General features: G+C 36.5%; 1 protein-coding gene across 3 annotated transcripts in view; it reads left to right on the plus strand.

Moving 5' to 3' along the window:
- LOC121306240 (EGF-like repeat and discoidin I-like domain-containing protein 3) overlaps nt 1-27,570 on the plus strand; it is a 166,565-nt gene that overhangs the window by 53,751 nt on the left and 85,244 nt on the right. For all 3 annotated transcript variants that reach the window (XM_041237981.1, XM_041237988.1, XM_041237996.1), the window contains exons 4-5: nt 1,896-2,024; nt 20,360-20,473. In XM_041237981.1, the coding sequence (XP_041093915.1) occupies nt 1,896-2,024; nt 20,360-20,473 (243 nt within the window). The remainder of the gene's footprint in view (nt 1-1,895; nt 2,025-20,359; nt 20,474-27,570) is intronic.

Below are 27,570 nucleotides of genomic sequence, written 5' to 3' on the forward strand. Positions count from 1 at the left end.
TCTACTGACGAGGTTGCTGTGGCCACTGACTGTGTACAAGGTTTCTTTGACAACAGTAGAGAAGCTGGAAGCTTTAATCAGTTCATACATCAGGAAATGGTTGGGAGTTCCACGCTGCCTCAGCAGAGTGGGACTTTATGGTAAAAGAATACTGCAGCTACCAGTCTCCGCTCTAACCGAGGAGTTGAAGTGAGCCAAGGTCAGATTAGAAATGACATTAGTAGAGTCACGCAACAAATGCGTAAGGGAGGCAGAACCTGTGTTGAAAACTGGAAGAAAGTGGGTGGCAAAGAAAGCTGTGGAAGATGCAAAGGTTGCCTTTCGAATTGATGATATCATGGGGCAAGTTCAGCATGGAAGAGGGGGTCTTAGTCTCAGTTCAGCTTCTCCTACATGGCACAAGGCAGCCCCAGCTCAAAGGAGGAAGCTGGTAGTCAACGAGGTGCAAAAGCAGGAAGAGAAGATGAGGTGTATAAAGGCCATTTCCCAGGCCAAGCAGGGAGAATGGATGAGATGGGAAAGTGTGGAACAGCGCAAGATTGGCTGGCAAGACCTATGGTCAATGGAACAGAGCAGGATCAGTTTCCTCATCAGGTCAACATATGATGTTCTCTCATCACCACAGAACCTAAACCTCTGGGTAGGAGAGGATCCCTCATGTCATTTGTGTTCATCACCTGCAACATTAAGGCACATTTTGATGGGATGTAAGGTGACTCTTAGCCAAGGTCGGTTTACTTGGCGCCATGACCAGGTGCTGCGATGTTTGGCCTTAGCAATGGAAGACAAGCGTAACCTGACCAATAAGTTGCCACCTGTTCCATCAAAACATTACACACAAAAGACAACATTCCTCCGCCCAGGAGAGCAACCACCAAGAAAAGGTGTTAAAACCAATCCTCGCTCAGGACAACTGGAAGCTGCTAGAGACTGGAAAATGCCGGCAGATGTTGGTCAACGGCTTATTTTTCCACCTGAGATTGCCACCACTAACCTTCAACCAGATATTGTCTTGTGGTCTGTATCAGCACGCCTTGTTCACCTGGTAGAGTTAACAGTGCCATGGGACGATGCTGTAGATGAGGCGTATGAGAGGAAGAAATTGCGGTATACTCAACCACTGAGCCACTGAAGCAGAACAGCGAGGATGGAGAGGTTTACCCAGTGGAAGTGGGTTGTCGAGGATTTGTGGCACACTCTACAACCCGGTTTCTCAGAGATGTCGGATTCAGTGGCCAAGAGTTGCAGGGGACTGGTGTGGCTCTGGAGATGGCAGCGATGGCTCCTTTCCCTCTGGCGCTGGAGATGGCAGCGAAGGTTTTAGTCCTGATGCCCAAGGGGTTTCCTTGAATTCAAGTCCTGAACCATGCCTGTGCTGTCTATACTTTGGGAGATAATGTGATTTATTTAAGGCCTCAGCAACCCAGGTGGAAATTGTCTGTGGGGGGCTGGGGGTTAACAGGTGAAATAAACTCATGAGTTAAAGCTTTGTAAATAGGGCCAATGAACTTATAATTTAAAACTAAAGAAATGCCTGTATAGGGACAAGGTTGAGATGGGACAGCTGGGGAGAGATACGCATTCTTCCGTGGAATCCAGATGTTGCGTTCCTGGCTGTCCAGTGTGTACGATTGATTTGTTTGTATAGATAAAAACAAAAGGAAAACATACTCTGCTTGCCAAGAAATTGCTTTTCTCATTTACAAACCAAAAACTAATGGACTCCTAAGAGATGAGGGGTAATTACCATTCAGAGGCTGCAACACACCAGTAAAGTGATGTCTCAAAGAGAGAATCATTGCACTATTTCTAATATGGAGCGCTTTCACAATGTATAACATGTAACTAAGTACATCTCTGTAGCTATTGTAACCCTCTCCTTTTTTCATTTGCAGGACCCTGTCATCCTAACCCATGCCACAATGGAGGGACATGTGAAATAAGTGAGACTTACAGGGGTGACTCATTTATAGGATACGTCTGCAAGTGCCCACTTGGTTATAATGGAATCCATTGCCAGCACAGTAAGTTATCATTACAGAAGATAATCAAGGGTTAAAACACTGTGGTGTCTGCAAATGAGTGTCACTTGTAAATACATCTCATTGGCAAGCACTTGAAATGTAATCATAATAGTATGCAATACAAGTATATAAAGAAAACATATGTATACATGTTTGTCTTTGTGGCAAAGTGGTTTGTAGTGTGCAGGTGTAGGGGTGATGCAGTGCTCAAGACAATGACAAACAACAAAGTACTGGTGAAATTATGGTTTATTTGGTAATCCAAAGTCTGATGACAAATAGTAAACAATAATGATAACAGGCAATACACAGTTTTCTGTATTTTTCTGTTTAATCCGTAGGTTGGTCATGAAATAATAGTCCCTGTACTTAAACACCCACAGTTAACACAAACATGATCACAAGCCCACAGTAAGTGCTATAATGCTCATGGTGCAAATACAGTTAATTGTGAAACAAGTGCAGTGTTGTCCTGGTTTTGTGCTGGCCTGTAACGACAGCTCCGGATTGTGTTAGCCATCTAATAACAACAAACAAGTATATTCTTTAGACATGACAAACAAACAAAACACAATACAATATGGTTATCCTTCCATTTCAGCACTAACCATAACAAAGTAATCACACCCACTTGGTTAACGAATGCAACCTCTCCTCCAATCTACGGCTGCCACATCGTTTTCCTTCCGGGTCAATGATTTAGTGTACTATAGCTCCGCCCCCTTTCTAGATGGCCGACTTCTGCCTAACCCTGGGAATTATTTGTCTGGCCATGCAGTTCAGATCACTCAGTTCCCTTTACACTGCACCCTCAGGTCGGGAGAGAGAGTTATCACCAAGAATCATTTTGTCTCTGTCACAGTCTTCCACAAATAATGTAATTGAGCTGGATGCAGAGTAAGAAATAATTAATGTGGTTATTTGTTGCAAAGAGACACCTGCCAAACCTTACACTGAGCAGCTGGAGAAGCAAATAAGTTTACCTTAGCATGTTCTACATACAGGAATCTGAGTTTAAGACCAAGCTCAGAGGTGATCCGGTTTGCAGGGTGGATTTACACAGAGTAATTGAAAAGCTGCCCAACTCAGAAAATCACTGTCAGTTGATCAGGAAAAGAAAAACAATAAATTAGAGCAGTATGTCTGTATGGAGAGAAAGGATATATATATATATTATATATATATAATATATATATATATAGTATTTATATCTATATATATTATATATATATTATATATATATATATATCCTATTTGAAATTTTAAACAACAATTGCTACCTGCTGTTCCAAAGGAAACAAACAATTTGTTTCAAATGCTGAATACTGCATCACGAAAAACAAGCAAGCAAATCTCTATATTTACAATACATTCCACACCCGAGTGTTCATTTGACAGAACGATGATGGAACCCGGTCAGGTGCACTGTGAGGTTGTTGTACGTATCTAAAGAAAAATACACGTACAGGCAATCTTTTTGGGAAATGAGGATGTGGCTTAATAATGGGCCTAAATGTCACTGTCTCAGTATGTAATTGCAACATAATACAAAAACAAGTCAAGATAACTGATGCAGTCAGTGGCTCAGTGTTCATTTATAGTTCATTCTCTGAAAGTCTAAGTAGGAACCTAAACAGAAGAGTTTTGGTGTTTAAAGGTGTCAGGATTAATGATCAGCAAGTAGCACAGTTACATGTGTACTGTCTCCTCATGATAGCCTACAGTTATAAACCAATTTAATATTCAAATACCAGTAGACAGAAATTGCCCTGTGGCTGAACTGTGATAAAACACTAACAGTCTTCTCCAGGCTTGTTCTTTTACATGTCTGTACTTCTTAAATAGGCTGAATGCAAAGCTCTGAACTATTAATTTTCTAAAACTGTTTTAAAAATAGTAATCAGCAATGCCTGATCATAATGTTTAAGTTGCATCACAATGCTAATAGACCCTTCTACACTTACGTTAAGAACAAGCTTGTTAGTTATATGTTGCTATTCAACTATAATTGTTGGGTGTGTGTGCTGAGTAATAAGTACAAACCAGTATTTGTGACAAGTTTGGTAATTTTTCCAAATAGGAGTAATACAAGTCATTTTGCTATTAATCATTATTTGGAGAACAAAAATATATCTGAAAAATGTAGATCCAGGAGGGAAGGAGGAGGGACCAGTGTAACAGCAGAAATAAGTGCTATTCTGTGTTGCAACATCTTTAAATTCAACAAAGACCGCCTTTCCTTGTTTCAGTTAAACTAAAATAATGTAGTTGCATTTTTTATTTGAGATCAGGTGACTGCTTTAATAATACTGTACTGTTCCTTTTATGGGTGCTTTGACTCAGTGTAAAAGTTGCTTTGAAATAAGACTACTTGCTCCTTCTCAGACAAAAATGCCTCGTCTACTGATAGTTGTACTATCTCTGAAACTAGTAGGGAAATACGAAGACCAGACTCCTAACAAAAAATAACCTTCTAACCTTAGCTAGATTATGATCCTATCAGTACATGTTAACATACGCTTTGTGTGGAATATTGGATTTGCTAAAGACAATCCTTACTGTAGAACAAAGTTCCCGTTTTCCCATTAATAGATGAATTCCTAGAGTGAATGTCTGAATTGATAATGCATGTAATAATTGCAGGCAATTTCTTTAAGTCATTACAATTACATAATATTGTAATTTATCTGAAGCCATTCATAAGGAAAATCTACAGTGGCTGGATAATTAACAATTATGTGATAAAGAAGATGTGATAATTGTATGAGAAATGACAACTTAACAGGCTTTGCATGAGAAACACAGGCCTTGATTGCAGCTGTTTAATGGAAAGGATAGCATTAAGTCAGACGGATTTCATCAGATTTAAGCAAACTTGAGTTAAATGCCTTTTCCTCATTAAAATGCAACAGAATCTGCCAATAAGGCATAGCCTGAGGGAGCCTGTCTCGTAGTTAAAGAAGTTCGGGAATGCAATAAATGTAATGTATGTTGTAAAGTTGTATCAGTGCCTTTGATTTGTGCAAGTTAAAAGGTATTCCATGTTGCTCTTGTTAGATTGAGCCCATAATTAATGCATTGTTGCCCAAACAACATAACAAAGCCCTAAATGCCTAGCTGACGGACACCCTGAATAACAGCTATTGAAATCTGAAGATTAAGAATAACATGTCCTTGTATTTATTTGTATGCTACGCCAGCCTAGATGGCATATTATCTAACTTAATAGATAGTCAGCAGACAGCTGTCCAGCTGAGTTTTTGTCATAGGGATTATCTCACACAGCCAGTCAAACATTAGCAGTTCTTCTTCGGGTAAAATGTAAAGTACTAGCAACAGCTTGACCATGCATTTGTGTGAAGTTTTGAAATACCCACACCAATACAAAGCATTAGCTTTTTTTTTTTTTTTTTTTTTTTGTAGTTTCCCATGGTTTCCTACGGTGAACAGAAGTAAACATTCTACAGCAGTGAATAGACAGTGCAGGTTCTGTTTGTCTGAACATTTTCTTCATTATTGGAATCATGCTACTGAAGTCATCACAAGACATAGACTGTGTCTGCAGGCTGCATTTGTCATCACCCGCTTGCAACCAAAGATGTGCTTCCCAGTCTTGATAAGCAGGTTCAAAATATTTATATAAAATCCATATTGCACGCAGACTCCAGCAAGAATCAAATTAAAGGCAAATGCTGTCAGAAATGTGTATAATAAAAGCTTGGTGAAGCTTGAGAGAGACAGACAGACACCATCAGTGCATAAGGGTGTGCATGTTTAAAATGAGCCCCCTAAAACAACAGTCCCTATTTTCATCCCTTACCAGATGTGAGCAATGTACAGTAAAATAAATATTCAAAATATTTATATTTATATGAAAAAAAAACTCAATGCCCCATCTGTTCAAATGCTACCACTGTTTAAAATTTGCACGGAACACTTAATACTTAATTTGTAATGTGAAATTCCTTTTACTTAATGATTTAAAAAAAAAAAAAAAAATTAAACTTACAAAGCAGATTGCTACTGTTGTTGTGATTGAAATAATAGGTAGCCACATCCCGATAGCAGATCTAGGTACACTGGTGTACTATTTAATATGAAAATAGCCAATTATTGCTATGGAATGCAGTGCCAGTGATGTGAACAGTTCCCTTGTGGGCATGCTTCCACACAGTCTGAAAGGAAGCTCACAATGTGAGTACATTACTGCAACTGAGAATTCAATTTCAATTTCAATTATATCCATATCAAACTTGCTAGATAAATACCCTTGCGCTGAAATAGAATGACATGGCTGGTGAAAATAAGAGATTTGCAGCTCCATGGAGGTCATCTTTAAAAAAAACAAAAAAACAAAACAAAAAAAAAACAAAAAAATTAAAGTGCTTCTTCAGCTCAGGAGGTTCAGCTGCTAAACATTTTGGATCTGTCTTTGAAAACACTTGAGTAGTGTCGGGTTGTGACTAAACACTTATGATTATGGTCTATATGGCTACATGGTGTGCATTAAACTAACTGCAGGTGATTTCAGGATACCTTTTGATGCAGCCTGAAATGTGAGGATTTTTTATGGGCTTTTTTTTTTTTTTTTTTAACCCATTCTTCAAAATGCTACCAGATAGTCCAACATGAGTGTTACCATTGTGAACCATATCCCATAGACACTGTATGGCCGATCTCACAAGGACTTTAAAAGTGTAATCCAATTCTTCCAAAGAAAAGGAACAATAAAAAACATTCATTTTTTGCATGCAAAATATTTTCAAGTCCAAAGCTGACTCATTTTTGCTGCATTAAATTTTAGCATTCACTATAAGCATCCTTTGTTGATTAACATTGAGCAGTGAATGACATTGTATTGCTGTTTTCTTTTGTATAGGTGTGGTTGAGTTCACGTTCAGGTTTACATTCCTCATTGAACTCTGGTAAGAAATCCAAAGGGAGAGTATTTTCTTTCCCAACATGTTGTTCAAACTTGTTGTGAATCATAAAGGAACTTTTAGAGTTGAATAAAGCAGCGGTTGAATTGACAATCATCAGGGTTAGACAGTGAATTTTTCAGATACTTGCAATACACAGGTAACTGTGCCATCACTGCTGTGCATCTTCTGTGGATGTTGGATCCTTCCCTTTTGTTGCAGTGAGGCTGTGCAAATAAACTTTGTAAATTCTACATCAAATATTCTTCACATAGTTTGGGTTGTTTAGTTATATAATACAAAACACTCTTTTTTTACTTTTTATCATTCTGTCCTTTACAGGTCTTTTCTCAACCATAGCAAAGGAACAGATTGCTTTTCCACATCCCCTGATATACCCTCAGTCACACCCCCTCCAGTAGCGAGTGCAATCACGTGTCCTCCAATCCATGACTGTCACATCACCTGCCACATTAAGGCGATGACCTGGTATTGTGACTCCTCCCCCTTTCTGGATGGTCAACTTCCAACTGACCCTGGAATGAACTGCCAAACCATCCAGTCTGGGGTACACTGTTCCTGTCATATCAGGCCCTCACAGGTCAGGAGGGAGATTGTTGACTAGGATTAATTTGCTCTCTGTCACACTTCCTTATTTTCGTGATCCTGCTTTTCAAACGCCGTCAGAGCATTTAATACATTTATTTAAGATATGCAAATGGACAACAGCATAACTTTCAGACACGCAGAGTAATTTAAATGTGAAAACCTCAAACCGTCAAAATGACTGCCATGGCGGTTTTAGTGTTAATGTGTAAAAAATGTTTGCATGATATAACTCTAACCCTATAGGCAAATTCAAACTCTAAACCTTATTTGTTGTTCCAGTGTTGCTAATTATAAGTCAAGTATCAAAGAAATTGTTAGAGATTTGTTAATTCCAGAAAATCTTTTTATCGTGTTCCTCTCGAAATGTTAGCATGCAAAGTTTGAAAGGTTTCACTACTCCGTTTGTCTAAAATAAATCTTGATAAATCATTTATGCCTAACTCAGGTTTGTGAATGGTCACACAGTGCTCATTTATCAAATCTACTTCACTCAGCTGTCTTACACGGGTTGCTTGGCACAGGCATGAATACTGGTATGTGTCACATTCAGTTTGAAACCTGCAAGCTAACTTTCCGTTGTCGTGTTGTACTTATTGCGATGCTGTCACTACATTACCTGCTCCACAATATACTGGGTCCCAAAAGCAAGCTATCCCAACTTAAGAAGGTTTTCCTGGTATGTGTACATTTAAAAAAAAAAAAAAGTGCACTATCAATAATTTTGAAACTGTACAGCATTTGTTTCCTATTTCATCCACACCAGGCTTGTTTCCTAAGTATCTTGGTATCCCTGAAAAGATAATTGTCCACTTTTGAATATATTATATGGAAATGATTTAACTGAACAAGCCATCTCACAGGTGCAGTAGTAAAATTGAGATTGTTTTGGAATCTGACGAATGACAGTTGTTGAAGCATAACAAAAACATAGAACAGCAGTGTGGCTTGGTAACTCATTCCATAAACCCACCTCTCTCTGGGTCTGCCCTGAGTGTGTCCACAATTTCAAACTGTTCCCTGATCCAGGTCTCTGTGCTGCACTTAGATTGACTAGCTTTAGCTCTCGACTATCTCGACTATTCTGCACATCTTAACCAATTGGATATTGTTTATTAGCAAGCAAATACACCCCAACACCCCTTTCATCATCTGTTCCTTTCGCATGCAGTATGTTTGTCGGTGAATATATAATTACCTCAGAGAATAAGAATCATTTTTATGAGCTAAAAAGTCTTTTTTTTCTTTTTTCTTTTGAAGTAAGATTCCAGGAGTTCAAAGCCTCTGGGTCATGATTACAGTACACTCAGGGTATTAAAAGCAGCATTTAAACAAGCCATTTACTGTTCCATTAGCTGCAGGTTGCTACTTAGTTTAGGAAACATATTTGTGCCATGGTTCTTTCTTGTGAAAAACAGCTTGTATTTCTGAGAAAGCCAAATGGAAATCTGCTGCAGCCCATTCATTTCGGACACATTAAAGCTCTGCCTTTGGGCTACAGGGTTAATGCTGATGGCATATTTCCCTACGGAATGGAGTTGCAAATCTTTTCTTGCTTCACATTTGTTGACTCTTGACAGAGTTTCTTAAATCCTGACTGCCTTTCAGGGCAGAATAATGTGCAGACTGTGAGTTCCTCCAAATGTGGATATGGCAACTTGTCAGATAAAGATATATCTTGGCTTATAACTAAAGCATTGGAAGAAGCTAGTAATAGTAAAAAAGAAAACAACATTATGAACATGATTTTTCTCGGTTCATGTTTATTCTGCTCATTTGGAAAGGGCCTCATGGGAGCTTAAACTTTCACATGTTATAATAAGGTGTGTCTTTTAATCAAGTTGATTGGAATTGAAGTTAATGCAGCTCAGAGCCAATGTGTAGCAGACGTAGTATTGAAGATCATTGTGGAGACACCAGTGTGCACACAGCTTATTTATCAGTAATGCACATTACTTGTTCAATATTGCGGTGAACAAACACATGCATTAAAGATAGACCGTGTCTCGCCTTTGAGATTGATCACTGTGATTGTAGTGCGCTAGTCGCTGAAGACCTGGTGAGCAGGGCAGGGTATTAAAGCATTGATTCACACAGCATTTTCACATCAATCTGCCACCGGGTGCTGTGTGACAATAAGAAAGACAGCACAGATGAGGAATGATTGCATATAGAGAATTTGTGTCAGAAAAAGAGTAATAAATGCTGGGGATTATATCCTGGCTACAATGCCCCCGGCTACAGGGACCCGATTAGGATAAATTACACACTTTTAGTAGGGTCCTAGTTTGAAGAAAGCGCAAATGCACATTTGATAGAACAAGATAAAACAAGAAACAATGCGTTTCATTCAGTTCATTCTCCTGATACGGTGTGAGCAGTTCTGATTATTCTTTTTGAGTCTTTTTGTCATTGAGGACATTGTGCTGGCTGGGATTTTTTCTTTTTTTCTCTCTCTTTTAAAAGAGTATTAGCCAGGAAACCCTATCTCTGTCCGATGAAAGAGAATGGTCTAAATAAATTGTGTTGGTGTTGGTCACTACGGATCAGAATGTGTGTCTAATAATAAGTGAGGTTTAAGCACAACGTTGAAGGGGAAACAGAAGGACTGATACACACAGTGGTGAGCCAGTGCTGGTTTGGGCTGCCTCTCACAATGGCATTGGCGATTTAGTAACAGTTGATACTGCCCTGACAGCTTCCAAGTATAAACAGATAATGATTCACCAGACATCTGGAATGTTTCTTATTGGACAGTGTGGTGTGCAAGGTATATTTTATTTGGAGTGGTTTAAATTGTAATAATAAAATAACTTTCTAGTGAATACAGAGGAACAGTTTTATTAGAGAAAACTAAATAAAGGAAAAATGAAAGGTGCAATAACTAAACTAAAATAATACAGAAAGGAAGAATTAACTAAACTAAACAGTATAGAAAAGGAAACATAAACGACACCCCACTCCCGCTGGTTGATTAGCATTCCAACGCAATCTATGGGAGATTCCCTTAAGGTTACAATTGCATTCCTGACAGGTATTTAAGACGAAGGTTAGTCTTAACAGGGGTTTCATAAGTAACGCAATTTTTCTTTTGTTAATATTTGATATTCAAAGCATTGTTAAATTAGTCTCATATATATATATATATATATATATATATATATATATATATATATATATATATATATATATATATATAGTTTTGGTTCAGAAGACGATTATCACTCTTGCAAGATAAAGATGCTCTTTGCATTCAGACAACCTATCAAATTATTTGTTATCAAGTCAGCTACATTTGGATTCTAGCTTCTAACGCAGAGTCACAATTCCCTTGTAAAACCTGCATCAATTTGTATAAATCACATACTGTACAAACAAATACTATAGTGTTCATTAACTCAAAGCATGAGTTGAAAGCAATAATACTTTTCTTACATTCATAAGAGTATTAAAACACTACTCTTCACTTCAGGGTACAAAATAAATGTCTTTGCAAAGAACTAGAGTCATGAACTATTTAGGTATTCCACTGAAACAGCAATTCCTCCACCAATATGTGCACTCTTTGTCCGGTTATGTCTGGCATATTCCACCGCAAACTCCGGCACTGCTAGCTCAATAAATTTAATATATTTCAATTTTTATGTCATGTTTAAATGTTCATCCAACTCTTTCTCCAGTGATCAATTGGAGCTAAGTTAGAGATTTGATAACAAGTACTTTTAGGATTTTAGATGTCTTACACAGCGGACTCCCAAACCAAGGCAAACACTAGAATAGTTATCTCGTATTAGAGTGTCCAAAAACGGTATCTCTGTTCCAGCTGGTCGCAGGCTGGATCTCTGGGTCTGGTTTGTGTATCCAAACCTTGGATTTCATGTTGGGAGCCATGTTTGAGTGTTGCCCTCGTACTTTTGTAATGTTCTCTTCACCCCTGTGATTGGATAGTTTGTTTTTTTTTGTTATTCATGGAGTGTTTCTCATTGGTTGTTCTCATTCCGACGCTGCCCCTTGTTCTCCATTGGTCAGCTATTCTGCCCCCTGTTGGCTGGATTTATGTGATGGACTGGTTCCTGTCTTAAGTGTCAAAGCCACCAGAACTGTCTGGCTTGCGGCGCTGAAAAAGTCATTCAGCGATCTGAAGATAAACCATTTGTCCAGTACTTACTTTATGACTCTTTTTAAAATAATTCTTTGTCAGTGGGGGAGTTTGTGACCAGAAACCAAGAAGGCACAGAGAATGGTTTAATGGTTTCAATTCTGTTACTTTCACACACAGAATGATATGATGACCCACTCTGACGCTACAACATGATTCACTATACAGCAGGGTTATGTCTCAAAGCATGCCACTAATATTGCCAAAGACTGCTTGGATAATAAGAAACAGCCAGGAATTCTAGGACTCATGCTGTGTGTTGAGCCTCGCCCAGGCGTAAACAAACCTGAAGCAATATGGGGTGACATAATGTACAGCAGATATTGAGAAAGCAAAATGACTTTTAGTGAATGCTGCTTCAATCTGTTTTTATAAAGCAATCTTGCGATTTGGTATGCTTTAAAAGAAAAGTTTACTATAAAGTGTTATATTAAACCGTTTGTTTCTGAGAAAGTACATATTTACTTATACTGAAATGATACTCTTTTTGGAGTTCTGTATGAAAAACAAAAGAGAAAAGAAAGCACCAGTGACACTGAACAGCATAACACTCTGAATATTGATACATGGCAAATCCATAGCACTTACTCTAAGCAGATAAGCTAATTCTTATAAATATACTGTAAGTAAGAACTATAAGGCTGCACTACCTGCTGAAGAGGTATTGTTGTCATATGTAGAAAACTATTTGTTGACTCTGTTCTATTTTCCATTATACCACAATGATAAAGCTTTAACTTACTTAATTTCGTAAGGTAAAAAAAAATAGTAATATGACTGTCTTTATTACTCGTATATTCTTAAATTACAAATGTTTTCATGTGGTATGTCTCCTAAACTGGAATGTTAAACTTAGATGATTGAGTTATTTCAATATAACTTAATACTTCGGGTTAAAAACTCTAACGCCACATTTCCTTGCTTTTGTGGCGAAGGGTTCGACCCTAAGTGCTGCATTAACGCAGTTTTTTGCAATGAATTTCCCTACTTTTTGAAGAGTTTGAATTTATTTTGTTAAATAACTTTTGTGGAGGTGTTACATACATAATTGCTGCATGTTACCATTTTATTAGGCATGTTAATACAGAGTGCAGACTAATTCTAGGGAGATATCAAAGCAACATTAATCATTTATATCTACATAGTCTTAAGGTATAATTTAATTTAAGGTATAGGGGTTCTGATTTCAGTTTTGACTGATAAAACCAGATAAAACACCCCCCGAAACCAAAAAAATGAAATGTGAAATCTACTTCAAAATGTTATGCTTTTTTTTTTATTTATTTTTTTTTAACATGGCAAAAACCAACACCATTTCGTATGCCTGCACTGACTCTCCATAGATTTTTTTTTTTTGCCTAACTCTCTATATACCACAATGCTTTGCACACAGTGAGACGGAAGACTCCATTGAAAATCAGCAAAATCAAGTATCTTGTTAAATAAATATCTTTTGAAACGCCCTTCTAAATATTATTGGCTGAAGCAGTTTTAAGTGAGGCTGGATTTTCATTGATTAAAATATTAGTGTGTGCTCCCATTCGCTAGAAAGGTTGCAGTGTTTTCTGGTTGTTGGGAAGTTTGTCTGGCTGATTGGAAATTTGCAGGTCCGTACAGCCTTTCATATTAATGAATTGACTAATTAATTAATGAATTATTAGATGAATTAACAAAAACGTTTATGAATTACTGTATGAATTGACAAATTTATGGAAAAATTGCTGGACAAATTGACCAATTCACGAATTGACAAACAAATTGAGAAACTAACGGCGCAAATGGCGCTCTATAATTTTTAAATGATGAATGGAGATCACTCTTCAGAGCAAGACAGGTTTTCGTTGCGTCGCATCGGGCCCCAGTCAGTTGACACTGATTACACTGTGACTTGCGTAAATTGTGTAAACCACATTGAACTACGTTGGAGCCTCTTCTGGTTTCTCAGGCTGCTGTGACACAGAAAGTTGTCATGTCAACATCGCAGGTGCCTCGCCTTGTGATAAGATGGGATTTCATTATTTTTCATTTAATAGAAATAAAAAATAGTGATTAATTGTGTTTGGGAATAGTAAAAAAAAACACAGTGGTATTTTAAATAATGTATTTAACATTTCATTATAATGCGATGTGTTTTCATTATTTTTCTTTTAATTTGAAACAAAAAAGTGTGACTAATGTCATCTCAAATGCCAAATTTAATTGGGACAGCTGCTTATTCAAGATATTTTTACTTCTCCCGAGGTGCTCCAATAAAACAGTGCCGATTGTACGGTGATGTATTGCTGGAAATACATGTTCGCTGGATGGCTCTTACTAATATAGACATAAACATACTTTGGCAGCTGAAATCTATGTTACTTGAACTGAAGAGAAAGCTTATGAACTCGAGTCAAAGCATCAAGTTATAAAGAAACAGCATTTGAGTAATTGCAATAGAAACCACTCACAAATCATTAAAAACTTGTAAAACATTTAATGTGAATCTCTTTACTCATTGCTTATGCAGTTTTACTTGTATTTCGTATTATTCATTATTTGTGTTAAATAAACTAACAAACATTTTAAAGCATGGCCCCTGCTGGTTTGGCACATATCGGATAATCTTCTTTAATAGATGCTTTCTAGCAACAGTGTGGACGCTGTTCCCCACAATACTTGAAATGTTGTTTAATGGAAACAAAAGCTCTAACCAGTTCCCTGATAATTTTAACAAAGTATGCTTTTATTTATAGTGTAATGCTGTGACAGTCTCATAAAGGAATTCTCCAGAGAACTAAACAAAGACTTCTCATTCATGTTAACGGTGAAAATGAAATGAAATATATTCCTTTCTCAGCATAGCTTTTAGCAAATAATAGCGAGAAGAAATAGAAATTGCATTTTTTTATCTAATACCTGTGTAGACATGAAAAATGGTGAAGAATAAATATATTATCAAATTAAAAGACTTTAAGTCCTGAAGGAAATCACCTAACCCCTTTCCCAATAATTTACCAGGATGCCCCTTTGAATGCCCTGCAACATTTTGATGATAATTGCTGACAGAACATCAAGGTGGAGCGCCACCTGCCTTTCCAGTTGCACGAGTAACCGGAACAAATGCAGAGAGACTCTTATCAGTTTTGGGCCCGTTAATCAAAACGAATTGTCTGTATAGAGTTTCACCTGCCAGAGAACGGCAACCTCATCTATTGTGGTGGCAAAGGCAGTGAGAAAAGTCCTACGAAAAATAATGAACTTTCGACAAGCCAAGCAACACCACAGTTCACAAATTGGGAGAAAAACAGGTGTGAGTTATTGCCATATGTGTGTGTTTTGTTCTGTTAGTTGGTATTGTGCTGTTGTGACTGTTGTATTTACAGTGTGAACAATGCTGTTGTGGTTTTGGGTTACATGTTGCCTGAGGCCTTGGAGTGTTGTGTCGTGCTTGCTGTTGCCAGGATGTGTGATGCCATAAGTGAGTGGTGGTAGGTGTACGACAGAGACACCATCTTAAGTATTAGACAGTACGCAGCACAATAAACACGCTCTGTGGTTAACTTACAAAAACACTGTTTCATGTCAGTTTTGTACAATACACTAGCGTCACTGAGGTTGTATCTTTGTAAATGATTATTTATTTGATGTTTTATTTTTTCTTCAAATTGAGGGTGGTAAATTTGGTCCGTCTTAAATTCAAGGGTGTCTTAAATTCGAAGGAATACGGTAGTTACAGGTAGTGGACAATGTAATGGTATAATTACATTTTCAGATTGCAGAAAACCCTTTGCAAAGTTCTTATTAACCAGAGGTGCACTCTGCTTATTGGGAGTTCTGACCCTATGACTAAAGAACATAAGCTTAAAATCCTCATCATCCAGAGAAGAAAAAAGGTCTACAAGTTACCAGTTTGTGTGATGTTTTGATGGGGCAGCACAGTCAGCAAGCAGTAGTAGAACTCTTTCAATGAAGAGGCTGTGTTAATTTGAACCTCTGGGCAATAGTGATTATCTGCTAATGTAACAGCTACCTGAGCATGGACTGCATGTCCAACTGTTGTAGCCCATATTCTGTAAAATAAATGCTATGGCTCTATAAACCTCACAATAGGTAACTGTTTGCTTTGCTATCATTAGGCTGTAACACTTTTTTCGGATGTAATTGTTAAAACTGCATAAATGCAGGACTATACAGCCACAAAACAAACCACTCCAGAGACTGAGCTTTGGTAAACAGAATGACTGGGCAAACTAACTAGATGCAGAGCTTCATCTTAAGAAAGTAATCCTCTGAATTCAGATTTAGGTTGAATGCTAATGGAGTGTATATAATAACTACAGTGCTCCAGAAACATGTATTGTGTATCATCTATGTATATTGCAAGCCTTGAGCTATCTAGCATCAGATAACTTTGTTTCATTTTTGTTGGTCTTACCAGATGTGATTTTGCAATCTTGCATTCATTCTAATCCAATGACAGAATAACCAGGTGGATCGCACTGTTCCAAATTACCCTACATTGCTAGCAGATAATCTAAGGAACTCCATCTAAGAGAAGTAATTCTCCAATTTCAGCTGTTACATATAGGTTTGAAATACTTTCTTTCCCAACATTGCACTTGCTATATAATATATAAAATATAATATGTTATATTGTATAGTAGTAAACAACCCAGTAGGCCGTTTTTAATAATAAATTGTGTATACAACCCTGTCGTGACCTTTCCCCTGGGGCTATTATCACAACAATCAATTGGTATTTACAATACCCAAACCAAACCCTCACATGTATTACTCTTGTGCAAAAATGCTAAAATTAAATTTTACCCTGTGATGGGGTAGATATAGATAATTAAATTGACAATCAAAAATGAAGCCATAAGAATTGGCCCGTGGTAAGATGAAAAAACAGAGCTCGCATATCTGACCTAAAAACATTTTCATTCTCTGTTCTTGGATTAGGAGGATTATATGAGCTTGTTATGTAATCTCAATAGTTCAGGGTCCAACATGCTAGTTCAGACGTCACTGCTTTTCTCAAAAATTATCAACCACGTTTGACAAATCTATAAAAACACCAGACAAGGTAAACAAAGCACAGCTGTTTTGTTTTGTTTTTTAAATACCACGTTACAATAGTATCTATTTTAGATGATGGGTCGACATCATAACAGCATCCAGCTTTGCTGAAAACACAGAGAGATTGTCTCCTGCTAATATGACCCTTTGTGAGCTTGGAGTCAGCATAACCTAATAAAAAGAGCAAAGACAACGAAAAGAAAAACATTTGTATGTGTAAATGAATCGAGGGACTGTGGAGCGTTACTTCAGGAAGAAGTGGGGCAAGTCATTTTAATAAAACATCTTTTAAATGAATATAAGTATTTATCATCGGTAACACTACATAAGTGTACTTGCATTGTAATTTCATGCTTTGCTGAACAGTTACAATGCAACATGTTTATTTACACAATGAAACTGTCTTCAGTTGCTTTTTTAATTACACTTGATTTACACAGACGTGCGGAAGTCATGTAAGGACATCGGGAAGGGACCCTGGCTTTTTGGGGGCTGTGGTAACAGGTGGCAAAGGGGGTGTTGTTTTGTTTGTTTGTTTTTGTTTTGTTTCAGTTCTCTTTCAAACAATAACACCATCATTGCACGTGTTCTCAGCGCATCATAGCGCATCAGTGGACTTTGTTGTTTTCACCTGCTTCCATCGCACACCTGTTTTTACTGCCTCTGTTTAAGGCTTGCTATGGATTCATCTTCCCTGCCGGTGTGAGCCGCAGCGTGTGCTGCAATCATGTAAGGACATCGGGAAAGGACATTGTCTGTTTTGGGGCTGTTCTGGGATGTTTCTGTGTTGTTAAGTTATTAGTTAGTTTGTGGTGTATTTTAAATATTTATAATTCTTCATTTGCTTTTATATATCTGCGATGTCTTCACAGCTGCCATTTCTCTCAGTATATTTATTTTTCTGTTTTCTATTTTATTTTTCAAATTAAGTCTGTAATATGTGTGTGTGTGTGTGTGTGTGTGTGTGTGTGTGTGTGTGTGTGTGTGTGTGTGTGTGTGTGTGTGTGTGTGTGTGTGTATGTGTGTATATATATATATATATATATATATATATATATATATATATATAGTTATATTATATTATAATGGTTAATTTCTGTACGTTTCTTTGGATAAAACTGTGACGGCCGAATCATTATTATTATTATTAATTAATAATTAATAATATTATTATTAATAATTAATACACAAACACATAAAGTATTTGCAATGTAATACTATGGGGTAATTACTATGGTACCATTACAGTGTAGTTGATGGCTGCTAGGTTCAGTAGAGATAACAGCAGGCTTGTATATACAATAAAATATAATATTGCAAAAAAAAAAAAAATATTGTAAAAGGCAGTCAAAATGATGACGGCTCTGGCGCTTCTAGGTAGGGGATTATAACTTTTTTTTTTTTTTTTTGCGAGCCTGGCTTTCAAAAAGCATCAGGGAATTTAATACATGTATTTAGCAAAAGTGAAGAACAGACAACCATGTATCTTTCACACACGCAGAGTAATATCAATTTAAAAGTGAAAACCATCAGAATGGTTGCCGTGGTGGTTCTAGCATTAATAAAACCTAATATTTTCTAATTAACCTTATCTAGGTACTGGGATCTTATAAATTACAAACAATTTTTATAATTGCATAATTTAGAAAGAAAAAAAAAAACAGTGTTGGCCTAATAACCATTTGCAGTCTAATTAAAAGCAAAATAAGATTTATGAATCTCCACATGGAAAGTTATAATTGAGGATCTAGTTCAAGGTGTATTATAGGTTTATGTTCTTTTTAAAAATAACACTATGTAACAAAATTTTTGTTCCTGGGTAGTAAGTGTTATTTCCTAATTGCTTATGCCTCAAAAGTATAGAAAATGGCTATTATTCCCCACAAACTTTGCTTTTGTGTGTCTTTTCGTTCACATAAAGTCAGAAAAAAACAACATATGAATCCAAATTAACATGTATTTATACTAAAGTAATACAAAAATGACTACAAATGATTTAGAAATGAGTATTTACAGTATAATCGTAAATCTCGAAAAACTACTCACTTCTAAATCTTTTGTAGTCATTTCTATGTTACTTTAGTATAAATACATGTTAATTTGGATTCATATGTTGTTTTTTTCTGACTTTATGTGAACGAAAAGACACACATTTGCCCGTTTTCCCATTGGAAACAGTGATATTTTGAAATATCACTGTCCTGGTCACAAAAGCAAAGTTTGTGGGGAATAATAGCCATTTTCTATACTTTTGAGGCATGAGCAATTAGAAAATAACACTTACTACCCAGGAACAAAAAAAAAAAAAAATGTTACAGTGTTATATGTAAATAGCAACAGTTAACCCCACTTATTATCAGAATTAATTTTGCTCTGAAATCAAACTGAGACCCATTGAATTCACTTTTTTTGCTTGAATTAATCATATTCCATTTAAAGCCACCGTTAATAAGGGTGGCTGTCAGCACAGTGCGTGACTGCAAGCAGCCTTCACCTTTCTTCTCCATGAAGGAACTGAATCTACGGTATTTAGCCTCGAACAAAAAAGAATGAATAGGGTCAACTGAAGTCTTTAAAATCTTAAAAAGAGTTGACAAAGTTAACCCAGTGTGTAACAGAGCGTACTCGTCTTCGTAGCTCCCGAGTCAGCGCAGTGGTGGTAGCGATGAGCTGAGCCTAAAAATAATGGGCTATTCCAAATTAGGGAGATAACGATAAAAACATTTGGCGACTACTAAATTAAAAAATAGATAAGTAAATATTCTTATATAAAGCAAAGCGGTGTTGTGGCGACGAACTCACTTTAACCTTGGATCTAATCACGTCTTTTAGGCACTTCCAATACCAGATCAGATCAATCAGATCAGTTAAATCTTTTTTGTCCTTTGATAAACAATATGCACAATTGATCAGCAAGGAAAAGATGTATATCTTGACTCAATCCATTATGTCTCTGCTTTGCACCAGAGTTTGACTCCTCCTCCCGAGCCTCCATCTACTGTTTGGCTTCATCTAACTGGGGAAGTGTAAATGTCCTGCCCCCCTGCCCATGGCTTCCCTATAGTCAGCCTCTCCACTTATCTGCGAGATCATTTATGGGCAGGGGTACCTCGAAAGACGAGGCCAAAGAATGTAGTTTAAAATATATGTAGTGTTGTCCAGTCTGTTTTAATAAATAATGTATCCCATGATTTTCCTGACTGAACATATGTTTCTGTGTAAATTCACAAAAAAACTTACAACAAAAGACTGGTTGTTCGTAGGAATAAGAAGGCAATTAAGTCAAAACAAGTCTGGAAACATTTATGAATGTTTTGGCTGAGTAGAACTTGAAAAGTTGTATTACTATCTAAAAATGGTTAATATGATTGTATTACATTGTAACGAGGACCAATTAAAGCACACACACACAAACAGACATGCTGTATCAAATAGATGTGTAACTCATTCCAGTGCATTATGCAATCCAGCATTTCAATAAGTAGACTAATATAATACTTACTCAAGGACCTGACATGACCTGAAGTCTTGTTAAAATAGGTCACATAAAAATCTGTCAGCACTGAAATAATTTGCTCATGCTTGCCTTTCAGATATCAATGAATGTGAAAAGGACCCCTGCAAAAATGGTGGGATTTGTACAGATATGGTTGCCAACTACTCTTGTGAATGCCCTGGTGAATTCATGGGAAGGAACTGTCAGTACAGTAAGTGTCAAAGTCTGTATTTTGAATCTGTGCAGTGTAAATACATTACCGGTACCCTGTAACTAGCAAAGCGACACCCGGTCCCTTTACTGCTTCAGTACTTGTTACAGGGCTTTATGCTGATTTAAGGACAGTAATGAAGCAAGAGAGAAGTCAAGCAGTAGGCCACCACAGGATGATCATAAAAATGAAAAATATTGGGATCCATTGGTGCAAAGACACATTTTCACATTTTTGCCAAGGAGCAATTTAATTGTTGTTCTGAGTAGTTGCTATCGATGAAATAGTTTTGATAATTTGCCTTTGCTCTTGTTTTAAAGCTCAATAAATCTCTGCATTTAAAAAATAAATAAATAAATCCTACCCAAAAAGCATGAGACTGCTCAACAGCGCAAAAAAAAAAAAAAAAAAAAAAAAGACTAAATCCTTGTTATTGTCTCAAAACAAATCAGTCACAAACACAACTAATGGCTTGACCAATATAGGCAAACAAGATGTTAACACATTGACTTACACATCAAGTACCGCAAAGTGGCAGTGGTTGGTGTGCAGCACCTGTCATCTCTTATTGTTCCTTCAGATCCAGACAGCTGTCTCAGGGAGATAGAGGAACTCTGAAACCTGATTTTGTGAATAGTATTCAGTGCGGTTTCAGGTCATATCCCTTGGTTACAGCTGCAGACTATACTGAAATATATACAAGACCATTGATCTTGTGCTAAGAAGCAAATACATTTTTATTGTACAACAACACTCTTGACCAGTAAGCATGTCTTAGGGTGTTCAGTTTTTCACAGATACATAATGGCATTCATAAAAACAGGTTTATAAAATACAGAGCTGCTTGTATGACCCACATTTCTTCTGTGTTCTATAAAGTCATGTAAAAGGAACGCAGCCACAAATGATAAAACATTGACACATGAGTGCCTATTGTTTCTATATTACTGATTACTGACAGGAAATTGAAATTCTCACACTCGGGTGGCTTCATGCAGGTAGGTATATAAAGGATATAAATGACAAATCTCTAGATGCTTTAATACATTTGCACATCACTTTATAAAATGTTGTTATTTGTGTGTCCTCCAAGTTGCCTGGAAGTTAAATTGAGAATGCTAAAGAAAAGGGAAGTAACACAAGTCATAAAGCGCAGTGATATTTATTGACAGTGTGAACAAATATGTACAATATTCTCAGCATTCCATAATGTTAACACATCTTGTCTAGTCATTTAGCTGCAACTGTTAAGTTAATAACGATAAAAGTAATTTCATATTTACATAAACTGTTTTTTTACATAAATTAGTTTCTTTTGGCCTGCAGTAATAATGCATTAATCATAGCAGTTGTCGGAGGTTTTAGAGTTAGATCCTGTGTTTGATTGTGTGCATGTTCATAAAAAACTGAAAAAAAAGAATGTATACCTAGTTTGAAATATAAACCATACATTGATACTGTGGGATATCATGGTGTAGCATTTCCAAGCTACTGACTGTCTCCAGGGTTTTTATTTATTTGTTTATTTATTTATTAATGTATTCATTTATTCTGAATATTTTTGCTTCTAATAAGTTATGAGATACAAACACTAGAGACCAACATCCTGTCAGTGTTTCCTCACTGCATAAATAGCACAAGCTAAAGATTTGGTTAAACAAGAATATTCAGAGTTACGAACACCAAACTTATGAAGTGACCGGTCTACCGAACACCCCACTTTCAACCGGAAGTACCCATTCACTCAACCATGAGTGCAGTGCAACCACATAGGCGCTCCCATAAGTGCCATGCTGATCACAGGGAAGGTAACATTACTGTACCAACAAATGTATCCAGAAAGGTGAGACTGATTTCAAAGCAAGTACAGGCAATTTTATTATTAACAATTAGTTTTAAATAAAGCACAGTTTGTTTTCCAAGCCAAAGGAGGCTGAATGTCTACGCAAGCTGCAGGAATGCGTTTTGTTTAAAATAAAATAAAAACAAGCACTAAGTTAACTAAGGTTTTCATGGATGTTTATGCTACAGTTCCAACTTCATTATTAACTTCAATGTAGCCTTTGTATTGTTCTCCAGATTGAGTGTGTAGGTAGCAGGTGTACACATTTATTAAACCATTGAAAACTCATTTTCAGAGAACAACCTCCATTCCCAAGGTGTTCATAATTCTGGAGCTGGATTCATGAATGGTGTTTACAAGGCATTTCAGTTTACTCATGTCTAAGAGTTACACAAGTGCAAATTGAAGTCTGGCTATAAGGGCTTTCAGCAAAACTTCAACCAATATATAAAAAAAAAAAAGCTATTTAAAAACCCTTTCAGCTGAATGCGTCTAAATGTCAGATAGGCACTGTTTAACTATATTCTTGCAATTACAAGTGGCTAGGCATGCAGTGAAGCATAATTAATTGCACACTGGTGGATTAGCCAATGGGTGCAAAAAAAGTAATGTATTTTTTCATATAATTGTAACTGTTATTATCTTGAATTAGTAGCAATGGGAAGTAAAGAAGAGTATGTGTTTTAGCTCTGCATAAATGTAACTGAAAGAGCTTAAAACAAGACTTAAACAAGCCCTACCCTTGTTTTAAAATTCTTTTGTAATTTGGTTAGCCGTGTCTAAACACTTAGAACAGACAGACTTGCCTGCAGGGATATCCGTGATTTATGAATAAGCAACTAAAAATAACCACAGGATTTCAGCACATTAAACATGTACCTAAGAGATAAACATCCATTAGAAATATGGCCCTTTGAGTTCTCATCCTGCTTTTCTTAAACAACTGTTGTAAATAATAACCTTTCAAATTAATCACAGCGGTGTTACAATAAAGCAATATTGTTTTTAGTAGTTAGCACCCTCTTGTCTTGTCAAGCGTGTTGGGCTTTGCAGTAATCTAACGCAATGTCCAATACTTTGTGCTATGATTTATGTTAATAAGTTCAGCTCGCGGTTGGTTTTCAGGGGATGACAGTGCTTTTATTATTCCAGCTTTGATGCATTTCTCCTTACACTGTGAAACTGTTTTTACTAACTCCTAATATCTCCAAAACCTGAGGGGCAACTTAATACAATATGAGCTAAAATATGCTTGCTAGATTAGTTTCAGGCAGACTCATAGTTCTTTTACTGGCTTTGACATACAGATGCCTTCACTAATCTTCCAACTTCTGCCCTACACCCTCCAACCCAATCATTACTCTGTTCTATGAGTGGAGGATGAGCTAGACACACAAGAGGGGAGTATTTCCAATTATAACAATGTAAAGCTGCATCCCAGCTATACATACAGCTTCATTACAGTAAATGTATTTTTAATCTGTAATACTTGGGGTACAGTCAGTTCAGGGCAGTTGAAGTACTGATTCAAAACTAAATACCCCAACACAAAAGCCAAATCCATCTGTGTCTGTTATATAAAGATTGTTAGTGAAATGTGTTGTTTACAGGATCTTCTGTCTGTTCTGTATTTGGATTGCCCTGAATCACACCAGCTGGTCCCCGAACACAGCACAAATTACCACTGTGTTTTTTAGAGCTTGCTGTGTACTTTCTGTCTCTAGCTATAAACGAAATGCTTGGCAATGAATCAGCAGGTTATGTGAACAAAACAAATACAAATCTGTTGGCTCGGAATACAATCTACAACAGATTAGATTCACTACAATCTACAGTGGTTTATTTGGGGTGAATTTTAATGAATCAGGAAATTAAATTAAATTATGATACCCTAATTATACTTCTATGCGCCTAGCTGAACAAAAACAAGCAGAAATATTATATATTTACTATACTGGACCAATACATTGATACCCTTAGTCTGTCATAATTAAATGTGTGGTGTTAAACTATTTAGCCAAGTTCACATAAACCATTTGTAACTAATCTGGTTTGGGGGCTAAATGCAACCCTTCAGACCTTTCACTCTACCAGCTGTCTCATAAGAATTCAGATTCTTTTGGCAGGCAACTGCACATAACTGAACTTGGCAGCCAATCTACAACATCCAGGATATTGCTGAGTTCAGTTCAATATAAAATAAAAAGAAACATGATTTATGTCCTGAGAAGCAGATTTATCCCAAGTATAAATACTGCATTCCTCACTGAAGATTAAAATTAAATATTAAATCTGAAACAAAAACACACTGGAAATGTGAAAAAAATGACAAGTTATCAAAAGTGCCAAAACATTTAAAGTGGAGATATCAAAAACACAAGTCAAGTTTCAGGAAACCATTGGGGCAACCTTGCTCTGAAATTCAATGCTCTGAAATAGCTTAAAATACCAAGTCACACTTTATTTGACAGAAAGAAATCTTTGAATAACAGTCTTGTGTAAAACCAGCTATGGCGGCTGCCACTCTAGTTTGGTTGATGTACTGTATCGTTACTTTCCCTTCCTGTTTGTGATTGTTAGTTGCTGCGCTGGTAATTGTGCTGTACTCTCTGGGGATTTAATACAATTTCACCTGTGTGGCCCCAGGACCAGGCTTTCGAAGAATACTTAATATCTAGCATGTATGTTAATTTCAAGGTAACTGCTTTTTTCAATAACAGTTTAAAGAGTCAATAAAAGCAAGCAGTGTCAGTTGGTAAGCTGCTTCATTTTAAGTAGTCTTGTGTATTTAGTAGTACCAACAAGAAACGTAGCTGTACAATAAGAATTCTGTGTTATTAACATTCTATAATTACAAAGATTTCTCATCAAAATGTTTGCTCTGGATAAATAACTGTTTCTTTTTAGTTCTATTGCATTTTTAACATTGTTTTAATTTGACCAAATTAACATTCTGATTGCAATAACTACAAAGACCCATCTGTTGGTTGTTGTTTTAGAAATGGGAAAAATAAACATAATACACCTATGTATATTTATATGAATGTCTTTAGTTGTGCCTTGTCTCCATACATTATATTCACACAGTGGGAGTGTTGAGTTTAAATACATTTAAATGGGAAACGATTAGTGAGATTAACTCCAGTTTTATTTACATACAGTAATTGAAAACAGAAATATAAAGATGTACACAATCCTGTAGCGTACTGGGACTCTAGAAACGTACTCCACTGAACAGAACACTGGCAGAATAAGTGAATCATGTGACAGCTGTAATGCATTTCTGTGAGTGACAAAGGAGTTGATTTAGTGTTCAGCTTGGCGATATTATGCTCCAGTGACAAATCACTGCTTCTGTTGGGTGTCTAATACAGTTGAATAATATATATATATATATATATATATATATATATATATATATATATATATATATATATATATATATATCTCTGTGTTGTAAACTAAAATATGTAGATTGCATTGAAATATTGAAATAAAGTTGTATTGTTAGAAGCTAACAGTAAGTCAAAATAAAGGGGCAAACATCTCATTGCATGCATGCCCCTGTTCAAAACCCACTCACTCACTCTCAAGCAACCCACCCTGTTCATTGTGCCATGATAGCAGCACACATCTCATTGCATGCACGCCCATCTTCAAAACCCACTCACTCACTCCCCCCTCCCCTTACCATGGACCTTCATGAAATTAAGATAAGCATCTTTTTTTTTTTTTTTTTCCGACCCAGCTCACACTATTGTACTTGGAAGAAAGTTGCTGGAATATCAGTTGGAAAAATATCATTAGTGGAGAGTTTATTGCTGATTTCATTTCTTGCGTTAATCAGTATGCACAGTGAGATAGATTTAGCTGTCATTTCAGTGCTCATCTGTCATTACTGATGTCACATCTCAGTGAGATGATCTATGCTGTGTGGTCACTGTGCAGTTTTTGCACACACCTGTTACCTCTCCTTGTGTGCACTTACTCCCTTGGATTGGAGCTCATTAATGAGAAAGATCATCCACATAGGCTTGATTTACCAGAGTTTTAAAACATTTGGTCATGTGTGCTGACAAAATGGGAAAATTAAACGATGGGGTTCTGATTCACCACGCATCATGTAACTCAACTCTATTCAAATTAAAAAAAAAAAAAAAAAAAAAAAAAAATCAAGTACTGTCAGGAAATCTGATTTGAAATGTGACTATTAATATTCCTAAATCAGTGAGCATTGTCACTTATTAGAGTTAATGACCCTGAGGATGGCTCATGTTAAAAATGCCCTGATAGGAAAACTTGCATTTAATTCTTATTGGTACTTGAAATATTACAGTAAAGCTCATTCATTGTACTTGTGTGTTAGTGTATTACCATGCAGTGTATCAGTACATGTGGGACCCTGTGGCAGGGAAAGAGCCCTACCTCTATATGCACTGAGTGGTGTCATTTTGTAGTCCACGGGACAGGTGTCTTGACCTAAGGCCTTGATAAACAACATGTCCCAGAAGCCTCTAGGGCTGAATGGGAAAAACCTGGGTGTATTTGAGGGACTTGGCATTTGAATTATTGTTTGAGTGGTTGTAACTATTGGTATGGGCACGGGTATATAAGCTGTGGGGTGCGGTTGTGTTTGTTGTGGGTGTTCAAGGAGGAGGAATGGGAGCGAGAGAGAGGAGAAAGATTTAAAAAAAGTAAAAAAGATTGGTACGCATGAATTCTGGTCTGCTCTGCATTTCTGAGTTCTTGGCATGTTCTGCTGTTACAGATGACAGCACAGTTTCTAGGTCATGCTGAGTTTACCATAAAAATGTAAGCCAGAACTTCATTGTGAATTCATTTAAGAGTAACCCGTAATATATGAATCAAAGTTAGTGTATCTTTTTACTCTACTACATTGCACTGAAATAGATACATGAAAATTCATTAAAGCAGGCATTTTCCTCTATTAAAGGTTAATATTAAAACACTTTTTTGAGAAGGAACAGGGTATTCCTAAAAAAGACATTTCATTTGTAATGCCCACCAATATATAGCCATGCGTCGGGGTTTATCAGAGCTCAAAATGAATACAAGAGCAGAGTTCAACATATTTTCTTCACCTATCACACGCAAAAAAAAAAAAAAAAAAAATGCAATAAAGGTCTATGTTAGCTCTTTCACTTATGGGTTTAAGAGACCAGTGCCCCTCAACAACTTAACATAAATATTATTGTATTGTATTGGTAAAATATTCTTTATCTATTCCTGTTAG

The sequence above is a fragment of the Polyodon spathula genome, chromosome 2 (assembly GCF_017654505.1).
Source record: "Polyodon spathula isolate WHYD16114869_AA chromosome 2, ASM1765450v1, whole genome shotgun sequence".
Taxonomy (NCBI): Eukaryota; Metazoa; Chordata; class Actinopteri; order Acipenseriformes; family Polyodontidae; genus Polyodon; species Polyodon spathula.